At 40.7% G+C, this 19,842-nt stretch overlaps 1 protein-coding gene across 2 annotated transcripts in view; it reads right to left on the bottom strand.

The window, feature by feature from the left end:
* Positions 1 to 1,661: 1,661 nt before the first annotated feature.
* DEPTOR (DEP domain containing MTOR interacting protein) overlaps positions 1,662 to 19,842 on the bottom strand; it is a 75,593-nt gene continuing 57,412 nt past the window's right edge. For both annotated transcript variants that reach the window (XM_059866029.1, XM_059866036.1), the window contains one exon: positions 1,662 to 3,194. In XM_059866029.1, coding sequence (XP_059722012.1) covers positions 3,066 to 3,194 — 129 coding nt within the window. In that variant the 3' untranslated portion in view covers positions 1,662 to 3,065. The remainder of the gene's footprint in view (positions 3,195 to 19,842) is intronic.

Genomic DNA, 19,842 nt, shown 5'->3' with positions numbered 1-19,842 from the left:
CACGAGGGAAGTATAACAGGAAAAATATGATAAATATTGCACTGATTTAATGCTCCAATTAGCTTAACTGCTACTTGAATTTAATTAAATATTGCATTGCTTGAAGATGTCCGTGAATGATTTGCAAATGTATATGTACACAGGAATGGCACTAATTTGAGTGATTAAGGCTTAAAGATTTATTAGAGGATCTTGCAAGATCTACAGTAACCAAAATGAGATCACAGAAGAAAGTAAGACTTACAAAAACTCCTGTATTTTTAATAAAGCTGTTACTGCTGATGCCAGAGTTCGTTTTTTCATTTCTGGTTTCTTGCTTCATTCTACACTGTGATATTCATGCTGTTCATTCAAGATAGCTCTTGAAATGCCTCACTTCCGTGAATAATCTTACATTTCCCCTGACACTTTGCAGGAAGCAAGGTACTCTGTTATATTTAAAATTCTGTGCCCTCTGAAGTGCGTGAGAGTTTGACGCTGACTGTTGTAGGATGTCTCGGAGCATATGCAGCACTGTGTGCAGACAAACTGCAATTTAATTGGAAATTATCCATTTCATAGCTTAATTGTTTACTTCTCATCCTTTCTTCTAAAATACAAAATTTCATTGCAGACACAATTTGGATACCTTTGTCACACTGAAGAGGGGAAGAATTAATTAAATCCCGGGTTGTCAGTCAAGCTGAGAACACAATATGGAAATCCCTGTTAAACAGAAGGCAAGTAGCTGTGCTCAAATTGTGATAGAGACTAATGTATCTTGTGAATCAAGATGCCATCTCCAATCTGTAACATAATGAAATGCACAGATTTTTCCCTGCCCCCATTCCCACTCCTTTTGCTCCAGTCTGAAGAGTACTCTGTAATGCATTATTAAGCCAAATTCTGACCCAGTTTCTTAATTATCTGTAAGCTACAGAGAACTTCTAGCAGAATATTAACTAAGGCAAGAGATGTAATACAGACAAACCCATGATGGCATTAGAGACAATCATTAGCATTTCGCTAAGAAAATCCTTCAATTGTAATATTTAACTTAACCTAACATGCAGAATTTATATTTTAAAGGGGCTAAGCCACCAAAACAACCCAGGGAAAAAAAAAAAAAAGAAGGGAAAAAAAAGAAAATTTAAAAAAAATATATATAGAAATATTTGGAGAAGCATTCCTGGATTCACAAACTCAAAATACTTATAGCATACTGAAAGATTTCTGGAACAATAAGATTGTTTCCAACTGTTCTGAGTGGATACCATAGACAGTTATTACAATCTAATATAACATTGTGTGCCCAGCTATTTATTTTGGATGACCTGTAAAATGTAACCCGCTATGGCATATACATGTGTACCAAAATTTTGGGGAGTATAATTGGGATTCAGAACTGTCATAGATGACAGTTTGAACAAACCCTCCAAACACTCTGGTGCCTGGTTAGTATCGAGTAAGCAGCTGCCGTTTTATATCTCCCTGCACTGCTGCATATTAGTGCAATATGAAAATTTTTCATGGTGAAAATACAAACACAGATATACAAAACCAGAAACAAACACAGGGACTTCTTCCTACAAAGCTGCAGGAATACATGAGTTTGAAGACTTTCTGTGTGTATCTCTGAAGTAAAATTGTTTGAGTGAATGAAAAACATACTGAAAGAGCAATTTATTTAGTGACAACATTTTTTAATACAAAATATGTTTCAAAATTATTTGAGGAAAAACACTTTCCCCATCCCAGAATTGGATGATCTGTGGTATGTGCATATAGAGAGTCAAGCTTTAATTGTAAAATTTAGATAGCAGAGAGTCTGCAAAATGTATATATAATTTTGTGGAGCAGGATGTATTCATTCGGTTCAAAGATCAAAGAAAACCCAAGCAGTCCCCTTAACATTCAGTTGAAGAGTCACCTAACTGCAGAATATGGAATTTTTATATATGTTTTTAAAAAATATTTCTTTCATTAATTCATCAATGAAAAAATCCTACTGTTTGAGAAACAATAAGAGTCAGTTAAATACAATGCTTTATTTGTAACAGTGTCAAATGCAGCTCATGAGGGAAGTTGGTTCTTTGCAAAACATCACATGATTGGAAAGTGCTGATAAGCTTCATGTACATTCAAGTACATTGCTTCAATTTGAAGTGTGCTTTTGCTGCTGGATATATCATTCCTTATGCTAACACTGTGAATTTCCCACTACAACCTGCCAAATACTCCTCTTCTGAGAATTAAGGTGTCCAAAATTTCTCCAAAGTGATGAATAGTAAGACTGAGGCACCTTTCCTTTACAGGTATATAAAAAAACCTCAAAATCAATATTTTATGCTCAAGCACCTAATCCAGTACACAAGCATTGAAACCAAACGACCAATTTTCTTGAAACCAAAAGACCAATTTTCAAAGGCGGTTTTTGTAAAAGATCACACATTTTTCCATTTTCTTTCTATGCTAACTCATGTAATCAGTAAGGCCCAAGCATTCATACCAGACTATCCTCTACAGAGCACAGACACCTTTTCTCATGCATTTGCAGCTCATTTGTGTTTGGCTGTAATCAAGCCAGGATTTCATCAACTGTCCCTTAGCCCAAGGAGAGAGCAACTGTGACTGCACATGCTCCAGGGACAAAGCTGGACACCAGGACAATGGTGTATCCAGCATCTCATGGAAACCATCTGTGACACCCCGACCCCACAGTGCTTGGCTCTTTCACCTCCTGAAGTGCTTTGATCCAGCAGTGGACTGTGAGGAAATATGCACGGCCTCTAAGGCTGGAACCCATTCTGACCGATGCAGCCATGGCTGGACAGACCACCCAAAGGCCCTGATCTTGTCTCTGTTGGGCACAGAGAAGTCCATAGTGAAAATAAGCTGGTATCTATTGTTCACATCTTAGCATAATCACCAGTGCTATTATTGTTAAAGGAAAGAGAGCCCCCTCCCCTAAAAGCAAAATCATCTCTTTAGACAGAGCAACATTCTGCTGCCTTGTGTCATGACACTCCATGGCTGTTGCTATTTGTCTCACAAAAATGTCCAGTAAATAGGGGTTTTGTGCCTTATCAGGCCTCCACTTCTTCCATCACTTCCATCACAATTGTTCGAGGGCCGGTCAGGATGAGGTTGCTTACTGTCCTGTAATCCACATGGAGAACATTGAGGCCATTGACAGACACAACAAATTGGCAAACCTGAGGAGAAAGCAAGCAGCAAAATGAGTTATGCATTAGACTGTGTTAGATCAATTACACAGATGTACTATCAACTCCTGGGCAGACAAAACCTCCACAACTCTTCACATCATCTCATTTGGTACTCTTAAAAGCTCCCACATTTCTTAGAATTAATCTGGCAAGATAATTTTCCATAATTTTTTTCAAACATTACTTCAACTTTCAAATCAGTGGAATTTAACTTTCCCATCTTTGAACTTTTGAGGTTCATCAATCATTTATCGATATCAATATTTTTTTCCTATAGCAATGTTATTTTTTCTTGTATCAGTGATATTTTACAGCATCAATGGTGCTTTTCAAACAATATGGCATCCAGATAAGAGGTCCCTAGCACAGGAAGGACAACTGTTGGAGCAAGTCCAAAGGAGGCCACAAAGATGATTAGAAGGATGCAGCACTTCTTCTATAAGGAAATAAGGCTAAGGGAACTTGGTTTGTTCAGGCTGGAAAAGATGAGATTTCTGGGTGACCTTATCGTGGCCTTCTAGTACCTAAAAGGAGCCTACAAGGAAGATGGAGAGGGACTATTTTCACAAGGGCCTGAAGTAACAGGTCAAGGGGGAAAGCCTTTAAGATGGAACAGAGTTGGTTTGGATAAGATATCAGGAAGAAATGCTTTACTATGAGTGTGGTGAGGCACTGGCACAGTCTCTCAGAGAAGCTGTGGATGCCCCATCCATGGACCTGTTTAAGGCCAGTTTAGACGGAGCTTTGAGCAATCTTGCCTTGTGAATTGTGTCCCTGTTGACAGCAGGGGTGGTGGGAACGATTTGGTCTTTAAGCTCCCTTCCAGCCCAAACTATTCTATGATTTTATGAAGACAGCTCTGGCTATTGCAGTCTGTTATCTTTAGTTTCTCTTAAATGCTTTCTTAGAAATCATTTTAGTCAGCTCTTGGTAATCACAGTAAAAATGTGCACCATGTTTCCAGGCTCAGGGCAAGATCTGGATGATGACTTCACTAGATTCAGTGCCAAAACCTCCAACGGTGAAACATGAACCAAATGGATCCAAATTTTAAGAAATAATATCATGGAAGATGAAGTAGTAGGACAGATTAAAATGTAACTGCCATGTGATTGATTTTACTTTCCTTCACCAAGTATGGCTTATTAACTAATTTCAAATGTGCTAGTATTTTGTTTGTAAAAGCTATAACAAATACAAACATTGGAGGTTTTGTATGACCATAGGACATCCTCAAGCAAAATATTCTTGCAAGAAATATACCGACCAACATCACTGTACGTCTTAAAACACACAGAGAAAAAGTCACATCAACATTGTTAAAAAATGCAGGAAAATAAAGATAATACTGGTTCCTCAAAGACATTAAGACTTTTCTGTATCTAATCAAAACATTACAGTGTTTGGTAAAATGATATAAAAATGTGTGTGGTGTCTAGATCTGTACTTTTAATGATAAAAATATGGAGCCTAAGTGAATAATAATATTGTCCTGATGTTTCAATGGAAACAATACATTCACTAGAAGGTTATCTTACCCATTAGTCACCTTGAATCTGTAAGAAAGAAGCTATGAAACAAGTATCACCAGAAATTTTCACGCTTTATTTTATATGGAGACTCCGGATCAACTGTGGGGTCAATTTTATGAGGTTCATCAAGGCCAGGTCCTAGGTCCTGCTCTTGGGTCCCAACAACCACATGCACCACTGCAGGCTGGGGAACAGTGGCTGGAAAGCTGCCCTTGGGAAAGGACCTGAGGGTGCTGGTCAACAGGGACTGAACATGAGCCACTGTGTGCCCAGATGGCCAAGAAGGTCAATGGCATCCTGGCCTGGATCAGAAACAGTGTGGCCAGCAGGACCAGGGCAGGGGGTGTCCTCCTGTATTCAGCACTGGTGAGGCTGTACCTCAAATCCTGTGTCCAGTTCTGAGCCTCTCAACTTGAAGAAGGACATTGAGGGGCTGGAGTATGTCCAGAGAAGGGAACAGAGCTGGGGAAGGGTCTGGAGCACAAGTCAGATGAGGAGCAGCTGAGGGAGCTGGGGGTGTTTGGCCTGGAGAAAATGAGGCCCAGGGGAGACCTTGTCACTCTCTCCAACTCCCTGAAAGGAGACTGCAGCCAGGTGGGGGTCGGTCTCTTCCCCCAGATAACAGTGACAGGACAAGAGCAAACAGCCTCAGGTTGCACCAGGGGAGGGTTAGTGCCAGGTCTAGTTGACACAATGGTGTTTGGTCATAGCTTTGACATGATAATCTCAGTGGTCTTTTCCAATCTATTCAATTCTGTGATATGAGAACAAATTTCTTCACAGAACAAGTGGTCAGACATTGGAACAGGCTGCCCAAGGAAGGGATAGAACCACCATCCTTGCAAGTGCTAGAAGCCCTGTGTGGATGTGGCACCTGGGAACATGGTTTAGTGGTGAACACAGCAGTGTCAGGTTAATCTATCAGTCTATGATTTTTCACTTTTCCTATTTAGGCAGAAGCACAAGACAGAAATGGGTGTGGGAGAGGTGGGAAGCAGCTCTGGTGTCCTCCAATGCTAGCTATAAAGCAGATTTTCTCACATGCCAAGTCACTTAACTTTTGTGTGCCAGCAACTTCCCTCTCAAGTAAAATGTGTGGTGAAACTCAATCTGTATTTCTGCAAAATGGACAGAATGTAGCTATCAATTTAAGAAAAATTATAGAGGAAGTGAACCCAATCCAAAAATGTAACTTTTCATTAAAAATATCACCAATTACTTTAATCTCTGCTCCTTAGAGCCTCTGCAGAGGAAGAGTGGCAGCAGCAGACTCTTACACCTTACTCCTTATCCTCAGAACTCCTCTGCAGAGCTGAAGATTCTGGAAGTAGCCTTACTGGTAGCCTAAATGATCACCAAAGTATGGCAATCAGTGATAGAACTGAGTAAACTCCCATGGCAATAATCTTTCCTATATATGAATAGTTCAGCTGCATCTAGGATTGGGAAAATGATTTGGTTTTTGCATGCAGACAAAGCCTTCTAAATTTTAAGGATTTTTGTTGGAAAGGTAACCCGTCATCCTCTGCAATGTGTCCTATTAGTATTTAACTGGCATGTCTATTTAGTTTAAAATGCAGATTATTGCAGTATCTGTAGGTTTCAACTTCCAGTGGTGTTTTCTAATACTTTCTATGGCTTTCCAAGATTGTATCAAGTCTTACTGAATTATAGCTCTGGCTCTAAAATAATATATGGGTTGATTTAAAACAGACCAGCAGAAAAAACATTGTCTCTTCTGGCTTAAAGCAATTTTTGGAAGTTGACGGCTGATCTTTGTTTTATTGTTGCATATTGTCAGTCTCCTTGACTTACTGGAATCCCAATGCATGGGATTTGTGTTTGGCCAGGTTCAGTGGATAAATCTGCATGCTGGATCATGGCAGGGGCATTCAGGGGCCTTTGGGGAATGCCCCTGCCAGAGGAACAGACTTTCAGACCAGCCAGTGACCCACACCAAGGCTGCAATGGTGTAAATGCAGATGGTACAGGCACAACACGAACAGCAATCCAGATGCCAAGGAGTGAATTTTTTGTGGAAGACAAGAGCTGACACGTCTGCATTCTCAGTGTTTGTTTTATCACATGCCTCTGGCAGTACGATGAGCCAGCAATGTGTACAGCTGAGAAGAGCCCCCTTTGTGCCCTCCTTTGCAGTGGATCCACATGGCTTATTAGTTTCATCATTCCCACTGGAGAGGATTAGATGCAAGAAGTCTACCCAGACCAGATGAGAAGAGAAATGTAGGGGAGAGGGCAATACACAGAAGAGCACAGTCCCATCCTAAAACTGCTGAAAAGACCCATGAGGAACAGGAGTTGGTAATAAAGAGCCAACTACCCTGGGGGTAGAAAGTTCTCTCCATAGTAATTGCTTGACCAGTGCTCCTGAGGGTTGAGTCTCTGCAAATTCCAGACCTGACTCCCTCAGGGATGAAGAAATGTGGAGCCATTTGCTGTGTCCTCCAATCCTGGTGAGGTGAGAAGAAAGAGGTTTGCACAGTCCTGATTCCTTTGTTATGCTGACTGCCCTCAACTCACTCAGTTTTCCTCTCCCCACCCTGATGTCCCATTCAGCACCGAATCCAGCAAGGGGAAATGAAATGCAGTGCTGCTTTATGCATTTTAGTCACCATCAATCCTGCCCCAAAAATGCTCATATTGTGTGTATTGCTCTTCTGAAGCTAGAAAACAAGCAAGAGCAAGTGAGCACCCACTCACCAGCCCTGACGGGTGAGTCAACCCATATATTATTATTTCAGGAATTTTCTTAAGGAGGCTGGTTTATAAAAACACAATGATTTAACATTACATTTATAAAAACACATTTCAAAAAGCTGTAAGTGCTCAGCTCATAGCTGCAGCTGTTAAGGGCTTTGTAACTACAAGCATGTAAAATATTTCTGTTGGTTTCCACACATCAGTAACTATAATAGATGATAAACTACAGTTAAAAGAGCCTCAAAGAACGTTTTATTGTTCATTTCCTCATTGCTCTCCAAGGAGCTTGACAAGAGATAACCATCCCTTTTCATCCCTCAGACTTCAAGAAATGACACAGCCCAGAATAAATTCCGACCATTTTGTTGGTCAGGATGTGGTGATCTAAAAACCACAGAACTAATAATAGTTAAATAAAGCAACACTCAAACGAAAAAAAACCCTCCCTTAACTGATTTCAAATATATTACAGCAAGAAGCATTTATTGTTGGGTATTTCAATTTCCCGCCACTGGAAACAGCAACTCATAGAAGCAGGGATAGCAGAAAAAGCACCTCTGTCTTTCTGTGGGTTTTCCATCATGCATACAGAAGGTTTAACCAAATCCAGGTATCCCCATAAAAAAATGAACTTCAAGTTTGGGCTTACATTTGAACAAAAAGGATCTGGGAGCCTGTCGTTTAAAGAAGTTAGCAAAGATTCATCATGCCATTTATCATTGGACTGAAGATGGCAAGAAGAGGCGAGAATAATTCGTTTCCGTAACATTTACAGGCCAAAATCAGGATTGTGCTGTACTTGGAACTGTCCAACCCTTCCTCCCCCTCACTGGTAATTGCTCTTTCCTCCACGGCAATCTTTGGCTGCCTGCCCCTCCTCGGTCCTGCCAAGTTGCCCTGCAGATGTACATCCACACCCCTTGATTTTCCTGCTGGGACAGCTGCCTGCTGGCCAAACCAAGGCCCCTGCCCTCACAGGGGGCTGCCTGCACCAGGGCTGGACAGCTGAGCTGGTGTTGATCAGGAGCTAAGCTGAGGATGACTGTGGGATCCTTCTAAGGGATGTCAGAGACTGGCTGCAGGCCTGGGTGTGGAACTGCACAACTGCCTTAAAGCCAATCATTAAATAAAAACATTGCATACCTGTCAGTTATTCTTTGTTAGTTCTGCCTCAGGATGACCTTAATATTTATAAATGCTACAGGAATGTTCTTAGAGGATAGGCAGCTAGCCTAGATCCTTGGATATTCAGATGCTGTTTGCAGTGTGAGCTTTAGTTAGCTTTCCCTGGGGAGCCAAGCCTTGCTTGCTTGCCTTGCATTTTTTGAATGTAATATACTTTAAAATCCTTTAAAAATGTTCTTTCATTTTCTAGGCACACTTTTTAGAAGAGTGTTGTGAAAGTTTATAAAGAGCTGGGTATTCCTACTGCAGACTTTGACTTAAGTGATCATTGCTATTTGGGACAGCCATAAAATGACATTTAAATTTATAGATGAAGGGAGTCCAACTGTTCATCTACGCTATATAGCAAGTAACAGCCATGCACAGTCAGCAGATAATATATCTCAAAACAGTAGGAAAAAACCATGATTACATGGCCACCTTAATTTGAGATAAATTTAGAAATACCCACCCAGATTAAGAGGAATACAACTGCCACCAGGCAGCATGGCTGGGGATGCCAGGGACTGTCCTTTACTTCAGCAGCTGCTGAGGGGTGAGGTGCTCATTCTCAAAGGATTTATCATTTACATTTCAGTGCCAGTATCAGTGTCTGGAATCCACTTTGGTTTTGTTTGTTTCTTTGTTTGTTTTGATTGATTGACTGTGGGATTTTAGTGGGTTTTTTGGCATTTATTTTGTTACCTACTCTTTAGGCAAATACAAAGACTACTAAAATTGCAGCTCAAATAGGTACCAAAGCAATCCATGTTACCAAATAATGCAGGCTTGAAGTTCTCAAATTCAAAGCTAGATTATGCAATGGCACAATCTAAAAAGATTGTGGCAAAAATACTGTGTTTCAGCAGTACTGATACTTCACCCCATTATCTAGGCAGCAATGGGAATATTCAGGGTCTAAAACTGCAAACCACAAAGTCTATGCCAGTACACTCGAGTTTTCTCCTTCAACAGCAGCAAGGTCAACCAAACAAATTTGATGGGCTGTTTGGTAGTGATAGCAGCTCTGACATCAGCAATTAACAGCATAAAGAGATGTTGAAAATACTGCCACCAATTAATTTCCACTGAAAGTGTGAATATTACTGTACACATGGCAACTGTATGAAGGAAAATATTTAAAAATGCTGGAGAGTGTGAAATCCAGTCTTGCACTGATCTTTTCACTCCAGAGCAGCCAGGATTTCACTCCTGGACTCTGTGTGGATCCAAAACAGATTTCTAGCAGCTGACAGCACAAAGCAGGCCCATGTTCTGGAGCAAAGCACATCCCTTTGAGACCAAGGTAGTTCAGAAGTTACTAGCACATTGTTGTCCTCTTTGGGAAAGTTGTGTCTGAAATGAGGCAGGCTCAGTCATCCAGCAGGAGACAGACTGGATTTAACCCCTTGCTCTGTTCATCATTTGTATCCACAGTGATTTACATGCACTTGGATAGTTTGGGACATGCTTCCTTGAGTACTATTTCTTCTTATCATCTGATGTGAAGCTGAAGTCACACAGATAATTTCCAGTCACACAAACCATTCCCAAAATGCATTAAAAAATGCATTGTTTTCTTTTTAGTCTTTTTTTTTTAAAAAAAAAAAACCTTGTTAGCATCAAGTAAAACTTATGAATTAGGCAAATGTAGGAGTTACTTTCAATCTTGGAAAGTTGTTCAGTAATTTTCCTAAGAACAAAAATAAAAGGTTCTAAGTATAACTTCTTTCAGAGCTTTTCAAACAAAAGTGTATTTCGACTATTTTATAGAGTAGAATTCATACCAGAATTGACAATATAACTATTTCAAAAAGAAAAGTATATCCTAAAGGTAATATTTTTGCTTTTCTTCTTGCTAATGAAAATGAAAATTAAACCCATTACAGAGACAGCCTGCTTACATTTCTGTTATACAGATACCCTCAATAATTATAAATAAATGCTTTTTTCATGTCCTACTAATCCAGCAGGGACAAGGATCAGCTGGGAGGCTTGAATAGCTCAAACTCATAATTGTTTCATTATTGAAACAATTCTGAAATTGTTTCAGAATGAAACAATTATGAGTTTGAGCTATTCAAACTGTGATCTTCCAGAGGAAAGTCCTCCATATGTGGTTAGCAAACCCATCTGTTTTCTGTGTGCATGAGAGACCCACAGGATCCTGATTTTTATTAAATACCAGCCATGCTGTCAGAAAGAACCCTTCCTTATGGGCACCCATGAAATCAGGGCTGAAGGGTTAACATTTTGCAATTGTCAGTGACCCGGAGATGTCATCAGCAGGATACCCAACAAATCAAACTTTTCACACTTCAGATACTTTTGAAAGCTCTGGGCCAGTTCTAAAATTGAAAACATACTGGTTGATTCCTGTGGTAAGGCCACAGCTCTCACCTGGGAAGGTTACTAAACTCCTGAAACTGAGAAGGAAAACACAAAGAAAAAAAAAAAAGAAAATACAGCCTTTACCATTGCTTGTTTCAAGAGTCAATACAGCTGCTTTGGCTTTTTCTGTCTTGCTGACAGATTTCAGCAAAATTTGGGAAAGGCTTAAGTGCTACAAGAACATAACATCTGAAACACAGCTATCCAGCTTTCTGCAAGGAGGAAGGGGACATCCAAGCTTCCAACATTTTAAAAGAAGAGGGACCTTTCCAATGGGATCCTTTCCCCCTTGCGTGCCCCTTGCTCCTCTGCAGATGCTGGGAAACATTCCTCCAACTCCTGCCTCCCAAGCACCACTGCCCCCCAAGCAAACAGATGGAAATCAAGGTGTCATTTTTTAAAATCTAATTTAAATATGAAATGTGAAGGAATTGAGAAGTGAGTGAAAGTAAAACTTCCATTTAAGGCTGTTATTTTGTCACAAAGAAAAAAAAAAAAACTACACCATTTGTCCTTTTCATTGCTGTTACCAACTAGAAAGGAGCTATTTACAAGTGGAAAACCACACAGGTTTGCCTTGCCAGTTGTTAGATCTCTTGAATAAATCTTCCCAGCCAATTACCACATCATCACCTTCTGCCTCACATACCACATCATGGGTTTGTATACAAGACCCTTAGTGACAACACCCTTAGTGACAACGAGGTGTCCCTCTCTTTAGAGTGCAAAAAGATAATTGTACCTTTAAAAGAAATGTGGAAAAATGTGTTTGCTTATTAAAAGCTGGATCAGTAATCTGTTTTGGGACCTCACGACCCTTTCTGCTCACAGAAAGGGATACACTCAACCTGAGCTGCCAAGGAATCTGTGGATTCAGATGTCAAACCTCTTTCAAAGGGGAGGAAGATTCATAGTAGGACTTGGTGCCTGCAGTCCCAAGAGATGCTCCTGTCCCTTTGTGCTGGCTCTGGGAGCAACACACCAAAGCCAGGCACCGCTCCCTTTTCATCCTTTCATCCTGTGCCAGCAAAAATAAACAAATGAAAGGACTTGTCTCCAGGCAAAGTAAGTTCCTTGATGTGCCTGACAAGGATGGAGGAAGGAGGCAATAGACACATATCTGGTTGAAGGCAAAGGGAAAGAGGGAGATGAAAAGGAGGTGAAGATAGGATCAACCTTCCTGGCAGAGCTTACACAGACTAGTAAACTGCAGCCTTAAGTTTTCAGGTAACTTAAAGTCCCAGTGAATCGATGGCAAGATGGATGTTATGGTACCAAGAACAAGTGCAGAGAAATCTGAGGCAGGAGAACAACAGTGGATGAGAGAGAGGACAGAGCTCAACTTCTTTTACACACTTACACACAGCCTGCATTTATGCTGATAAAGGATTTCTTCTGTTTTAATAAGCCACCCATAGCCATAATGCAAGGGAATCCCCATGCTCAGCAAAGAGGCCAGGATACAGAGATGCTGGATGTAGTACCACAGAAGAGCCTAAGATCTAAACTAACTTCTACTTATAAGCAAACACAGACAGCACTGAATTTTTTGCTCTCACTCTGCTAAGCTTTACACTGACACAATGGAATGAGGAAAAGAGATGAAAATCAGAGGTCCTAAAAGTTATGTTTCCACTTAGATTTTTATCTTTTTCTTTTTTGTTTTTTTTTTTTTTTTTAAGAGTCCATGCAGTCTTGATAGGATTAGTAAAGTAAAGCTGGAACCTCACAATCCACAACCAACTGCATGTTGCTGGAAGGTTAAAAAATCATACCATGGCCTTTCCTCCACAACTGAGGTTACTGGATGGAACAGAATAAATTGCAGATGTGTGTTCAGTTCTGTAAATATCTCCAGCGAAAGTGTAATTGGCTGTACAGTGGGTGGTGTGGGAGTAGGCAAGTATCCAGATTTTGCATAAAAAAGATTTTGTCTCTTGAGAGATGTGTTTCTTGTTCATTCTTTACAGCAGTGTGAAGCTGACCCACTGTTCCATCAGGGGGCTAGAAACTGGGTACCTGCAGAGCACACTACACCTCATAGCAGAGAAAATGAACTCCATTTACAGAATTAAAATATAAGTTCATCATTCTTGTGCTCCATCTTGGTTGGTGACTGCAGAGTCGTGTGGATGGTTTGCCTAGGCAAGGCTTCGTTACACATTTTCATTACATATATATTACATATTTCTTTCCATTTTAAAAAAGAGGCTGAATTTTTTAAAGTATTCCAAACAAATTGGTCTCCAGCTGAAAAAAAACCCAATGTGAATTAAATAACATTTTTAAACTGCATAATAAAAAAATGCCTGTACTAAAGTAATATCTATTTTATAACATAATACAGTAAGTCACATAATATAAAACGTCATTGATTATCAAGGGCTTTGTCATTGGTTCAGACAGTCTCTCCCTCCCTTCCTCCCTTCTAAATGATGGGAATCTGTGGGAATTCCAGTCCTTTTTTCTTCACCAGAAAGAGAATTAAACCACTGCTGAGCAAACTCCACAAACAGAGTGGACAAATTAGAGAAGGAAAAGAGCTGACCTAAGAGCCCATGAGAACAACTTTTGCTTTGGAGCGTGAATCTCTTGGGCTGCACAAGTCTCAGCTCTGCAAGTGGTGGAGTTTTGCTGACAGATGCACTGAGCAGGAATTATTCACAAAGGTAAATTAACGCTATCTGTACATATCTGGAGAGTAATAACATAAGAACACAATACCATGAAACACAAACCATCCATAAATATGGAGTAGGGGAATATAGGTCACTGCTTTTCACGGCCCTAATTGGGAATTGGTGTGTAAAATCACTGACTTAATATGAGTCCCAGTGAGAAATACCCACAGGTAAAGCTGGACCAGGCTGGGCCACATTAGGAAAGCAAACCAGTGACTGCCTGTCTAACTTTATAAGCATTTTTATTGTACAGTGCAATTTGATACCTACCACAGAACGGTGCTGAAAATGTTAAATAACTCAAATGGCTAAAGATGGCTCTGGGTAAAATACTGCATCAGTCTCAAAAGAACAGAGTCTAAGTTTAGAAATAATGTCTTTTAATGCTTGGGTTGACCTTTCAGGGTCTTTTATTTCTGGTATATCTGTAGCTAAACCATATTTGCTAAAACAAACTCGCACATAATGAATAAAGAACTTTAAAACTGTGTATCAGTTTACTTACATGGTTCATTTAACTCCTACATTGGTTAAAAACAGTCATGAAGTGCGAGCAAGGGAATTACAGGGGCAGACAGATTCATGCAAGGCACCCTCAGCACCCTCTGGTATCCAGCGTGTCATGAGCAGGAACAGTCTGCGCTGTTTGAGACAAACAGCTGCTCTCTGTTCGCACAGACAAAAGTGCAATTGTTTTTCCATGTGTTTGGCTAGCTAAACAGAGCCTTGGCTTTAATGCAACATGCTTCCCGAATCATTCGCTTATACCATGAAAGGAAGCCACTTTGTGTCTTGAGCAGCAACAAGAAAAGAGATGGAGGGAGAAGTGCGGGCAAGAGCCTTCAGAGCAGCAGCTGGGGAGCAGCAGCATCCTTGAAGTGCTCAGGGAAGAGAGCTGAGATAGCCTGGACTTGTAAAAACAACAGCATCTGAAGAACTCTCCAAGGAATCAAGTGAAATGAGTATTGCAACTAAACCAAGTACTACAAAATGGTTTGCATCCTCACCTGAGAGCAGAAGTAGCTCAAAATGATAGCCTTTTGCTGAACTGGCCTCTAATTCTATGTCTTTTTTACAGACACTTAGGATAAGCTTTTCAAGATTTCAGGCATTCTGCTGACCAGTTTTTCAGATGACAGCAGTCTCTTTAGAGAGCCTGGACTACCTGGGAGTGAGTTGCAATCGCCCATGACAGCTCAAGCATGGAGAAATCCCAGCTGCTCCATCAGGCACTAGATCTCACCATTCAACGGCCTAGAGACCACACAGGAGCTTGGAAGTTATATCAAAACACAAGCAAAGCCCTGTTTTACAGTGCTGCTGTCTCTCTTTCTGAATGGTTACAGCTGTAAGATGCCAGAAAAAAACCCCAGAAAACACTTTGATAAAGGCAGGGTGTTCAGATATCTTGGTTATCTCGTCATAAAACACAACTTACTTGAAAAGAATTTTTAAACCTATCATTTATTAAAATAATGTGACTGAATTTAGAAAATCCACTGATGTCCAAAATTGGAGCTGCAGATTTTTTTTTTTTTTTTTTTTTTTTTTTTTTTTTTTTTTTTTTTTTTTTTTTTGTATTTGTACTTCCTATTGATAAGAAGCCAAGATAGAGACACATGTACAGTGGGTCACTTATTGCCAAGCAGCATTTTAGGTGACAGGCCTACAATCAAGTTCAATTCTAAAGTCAACCACACCACTGTGAATGTGGAAAAAGGAGCTCTGAGATATTGTGAAACTTGCTGTACTCACATAAGGTTTTGGTTGTTGTAAAGAGAAAAAAAGTTATTTTATTGCCCAGTAAAACTCTCTCTGTTAAAAGAGTCTTTAGGAGAAATCACACAGAGGCACTGGAAACCTAATACTTCTCTGCAGGCCAAAATTTGGGTATGGGATAAGCAAGTAAAACCATGTTAAACCTGTGTCCTGTAAGTTTGATGGGGGGGAAGACGTTAAAGAAGAAATCTAGACACAAAAAGTTGAACTCACTATTTTTATATTTCACCTGGGAATTCCCACTGTCTTAATTCTTTCTCTGTAGTGAGCAACATGGATCCTGTTGTTCAAAACCTGACAATCATGAAAAGAATTTTTCTCTGTTTTCTTTTGTGTGTGCAGTTTGCAGCTCACATCCTCCGGGCGTGACGTTTGCGTCAGTGTTCCCAGCTGCGTGGTGGGGGGTCTTTCCCCTCGTACCTCAGTGTGTGACTTTTCACACGCCAAGTTTTGATTTCTTCATCACAGAACAGTTCCAGATAGTCACAGCAAGCACCTGGTCTCTAGTACAAGATAAAGGTGGCTGATTTTTCAGTCAATTTTATGTCTCCTGGCTAAGAAGAACAGAGGTTCATGATCCACTGAAGCAAGCACAGTCCCAGACCCAACTACCTGCTGGTGGCTGTGCACTTTGAGGCTTGAGCACAAGGGTGGAGTTCACTTAACCTTCCAAAACAGCTTCAGAAGTTCTGCAGCCTCAGAAGAGATTTCTTCAAAACAAACTTATCCTTATACAACTCTGTGGACAAGGAAGCAAGGCAAACCAAGGAAACAAGCAGAAAAAAATGGAGATCCACGAAAAAATTAGGAATGTAGGAGGAAATTCTGACGTGTCAGAAGATAACAGGAGCTTTATTATGGCTTTAAAATAACTCAGATTTCACAATTAATAGTCTAATGATTTATAAGTGAAAAATGGAGCAAAACAGAATTTTTTGAAAGATCAGCAGAGACTGGAATATGGTAACATTGGAAATAGAAAGCGTCTGTCTGCAGAGTAGGTACAACTTGGGCGGGGGGGCAGGGTGGGATGTCACAAAGAAAGCCTCTGGAGTTAATACAAACACAAATTTCAGGAGGGGGAGAAGGATGGCTTAGAAAGATGAGAGCTGTACAACCTGGGGAGCTGTAACTTTGCTGCATGGGAGTCACTGGGCCCAGTCTGCAAAATCTCTGCTCTGAGACTGGAAAACCTGGATCTTATGATGTGAACCACACCTCCCACAAGGAAACAAAGAAACTTTAGCAAACTTATCTCTACAGGTGCCAAAACAGATCTACCCATCAAAGGTTTTGGTTATGTCAGATTTTCTGAAATTTTCCATCTCTGTTTAAACCCAAACCACTTTACAAGAATTCTGGTGGGAAATGGTCAGTATTGCACAGAGGGTTTGTGACAGGAAAAGAGGAGAATCCAAATCCAAACTGTGACTTCCTTGTGGCCACCATGGGACAGGCTCACCAGCAGCCCAGTGGAACAGTGTCTCCAAGAGTCTCCTGACACAAAGTTTCAACAATGACAGGGCTTCCAACACAGAGAAGGAATAAAATGGACAGAGTAGCTGGTGCAGTGAAAGGGCAGAAGACAGATATCCAGTTTTGCACTGTGGCTCCCAATACTGAGGAAAAAACTTCTATTATTTCAATCAACGTAAAGACACTGTGCTAATGCAAAGGATGTTCAAGGACATAAAGACTCTGTTGTTGCACTTTTAGTAGCCTGCAATGAAAGCAAAGGAGAAATTTGCCAAGCCTTGTCTCCTTCTGGCAACTAAACAAAGTTCTGGCAGTGACACACAATGCAGCTTTCAAAACCACCTTCTTCTTCAGTTAGAGAAGGCTCTACTTTGGTGAGAGGGCTGAATTCACAGAACTCCCAGACAAGAGGATGTGCAAAGCAGTTTTCTGCCAAGTCCTCACAGAACCATGTGACTGTGATAATTTTCATGGCATTATTCCCAGTACAGTAAGAGTAACATGGTTCTTGGATAGGTCCAACCTATATAGAAATGGTAAAAAGATTCACTCTAAAAATTTGGGAACTACTCATTGAGTTTAATTAAATACACACAGGGAAAGTGGAAACCTTGGGACAGTTAGGGAGGCATCACCACAGCTCATCAGCAAACTACATGAGCAAAGGATGACCACAGACAAAGAAGGGAAGGCTGACACAGAACAAGAACACCCAGGCACAGATTCATTCACTGATCAGGAAAGCACGGTGAGTGCTATACATGTTAAAAAGTTGTCAAGCACAACCAGTCAAGAACTCATTTTTGATGGCAGAGCTTAGTATTTTTATATTCATAAATATTTGATCTCTTCCAGCTTCTGTTGAATCATTATGCTACTGACTAGCATAGCCTTACTGTTTTTTTTCTTTTGAGTCTTCTAGAAAGATTTCCACTAAGGATTAAATAAATAATAATTAAATAGATATCCAAACTGTTCATCAAACTGTTCTACATCACGTTCACCATTGCTATGCACTTAACATGTCCTAATGTCCTGGTCCTACACCTGGGGAGGAACAACCCCACGCAGTACAGGGTGGGGGCCAACCTGCTGGAAAGCAGCTCTGCCCGGAAGGACCCAGGGGTCCTGGCGAACAACAAACTGTCCATGAGCCAGCAGAGTGTCCTTGTGGCCAAGAAGGCCAGTGGTATCCTGGGGTGCCTTAGGAAAAGCATTGCCAGCAGGTCAATGGAGATGACCCTGCCTCTCTCCTCTGCCCTAGTGAGGCACTTCTGGAGTGCTGTGTCCAGTTCTGGGCTCCTCAGTACAAGAGACATGGAAAAAATGGAGTGGGTCCAGTGGAGGGCTACAAAGTCAGTCAGGGGTCTGGAGAGTGTCTCTTACAATGAAAGGCTGAGGGACCTGAGCCTAAGCCTCAAGAAGAGATGACTGATGAAGCTCATTAATGTCCAGCTAAATGGAGGGTAAGAAGAGTATGGGCCAGGCTCTCACCAGTGATTCCAAGCCATAGGACAAGAGGCAAAAACTGAAGCACAGAATGGTCTACTTGAACACAAGGAAGGAAAACTGAAGGACAAGAAGGTCCACTTGAACACAAGGAAGGACCTCTTTACTGTGTAGTGATCATGCACTGGAACAGATTGACCAGGGAGGCTGTGGAATCCCCCTTACTGGATGGGCCCAGTCCTGTGCAGTGTGCTCTAGGATGACCCTGTTTGTGCTGGGAGCTTGCACCAGATGACCCCCTGTGGTACCTTCCAACATGACCCATTCTTTGATACTGTAAAGTAACAACCACTCTTCTCAAGCATGATCTCAATGATGTTTGAGGCTAATGCTACCCTACTCGGTTCACTCTCCAATCTCTGTGATGGATAATAGCAGATAAAATCTGAGGTCCTGGTTACTGCTGCATAAAGTGAAAGACAGAGTCAAAACATCTTTGAATTTTCTTTGGTTTCACAAAACCAGACTGGTTTTGTGGTAAAAAATTAGATTTTCTTAAAATCAGATTTTTCTAAAGTCTTAGATGCTTAAATACAGCTCCACATTTCTGTGGAGAATGGACCTTTATATTATAGTTTATGAATAAATACTATCAGAAAATGAAGCACTTACAGAGATGTGTTTGAAGCTTATATATACATTTATATTCAAGCCCTACAGCAGTGGCATTCATTGTGGGTAGTGCTAGCGCATGTTTAGGTCTGCTGCTTCTCTATTTATGGACAAGCTATGAAAGCAGTTTGTCAGCAACTTTTTCTGAGTGTTCACATTACCAAATACATCCATTCTCAACTCACTCTAATGTAATTATCAAATTCAGCAGTGAGCTGATAACACAGCTAAAGGAAAATCCCAACCTGCCTCAGTGTTTTCATGCTGTAATTGAAAACAGATGGCAACTCGTGTAATTTATGCTTTTCTACAATCAGTAACATGTTGGTATAAGATAAGAATTCTAAGACTGAATTGCATCTGCTTCAACACCATATGCTAGTGCACAGCATAAATATTTATCCAGGCCTACTCCATCTTCTCATTTAAAGCTCAATTCCATGAAAAAATGAAAGTACCCTTCAGATAGCTTCAATTAGCACTGAAGCCTCCCTGGAGCGCTTTGAGGGGCTAGAGGCCCAGCATCAAACACTGGGGGATCTTCTCTTTCCTAAACTTCACAGAGAGGGTTAAATGGAGGCAGGTACTTTGGGCCTTATTGATACAATATAAATCCCAGTTTTCAAGCTCCCACTAGGGTGCCTTTAGGAGTTACAAAAATGTTTCTCACCTACAATATCCATGCTTCTCTGTCTTTCCCACTATCCTGTAAAAGCTGGAAATTGGACTTGGGATACATTTTTTTTCGAGGAGAAGGGGTCTTCTTAAGGA

The sequence above is a fragment of the Haemorhous mexicanus genome, chromosome 1, assembly GCF_027477595.1.
Source record: "Haemorhous mexicanus isolate bHaeMex1 chromosome 1, bHaeMex1.pri, whole genome shotgun sequence".
In the NCBI taxonomy this organism is placed as follows: Eukaryota; Metazoa; Chordata; class Aves; order Passeriformes; family Fringillidae; genus Haemorhous; species Haemorhous mexicanus.
This window is presented reverse-complemented; position numbering and strand designations above follow the sequence as displayed.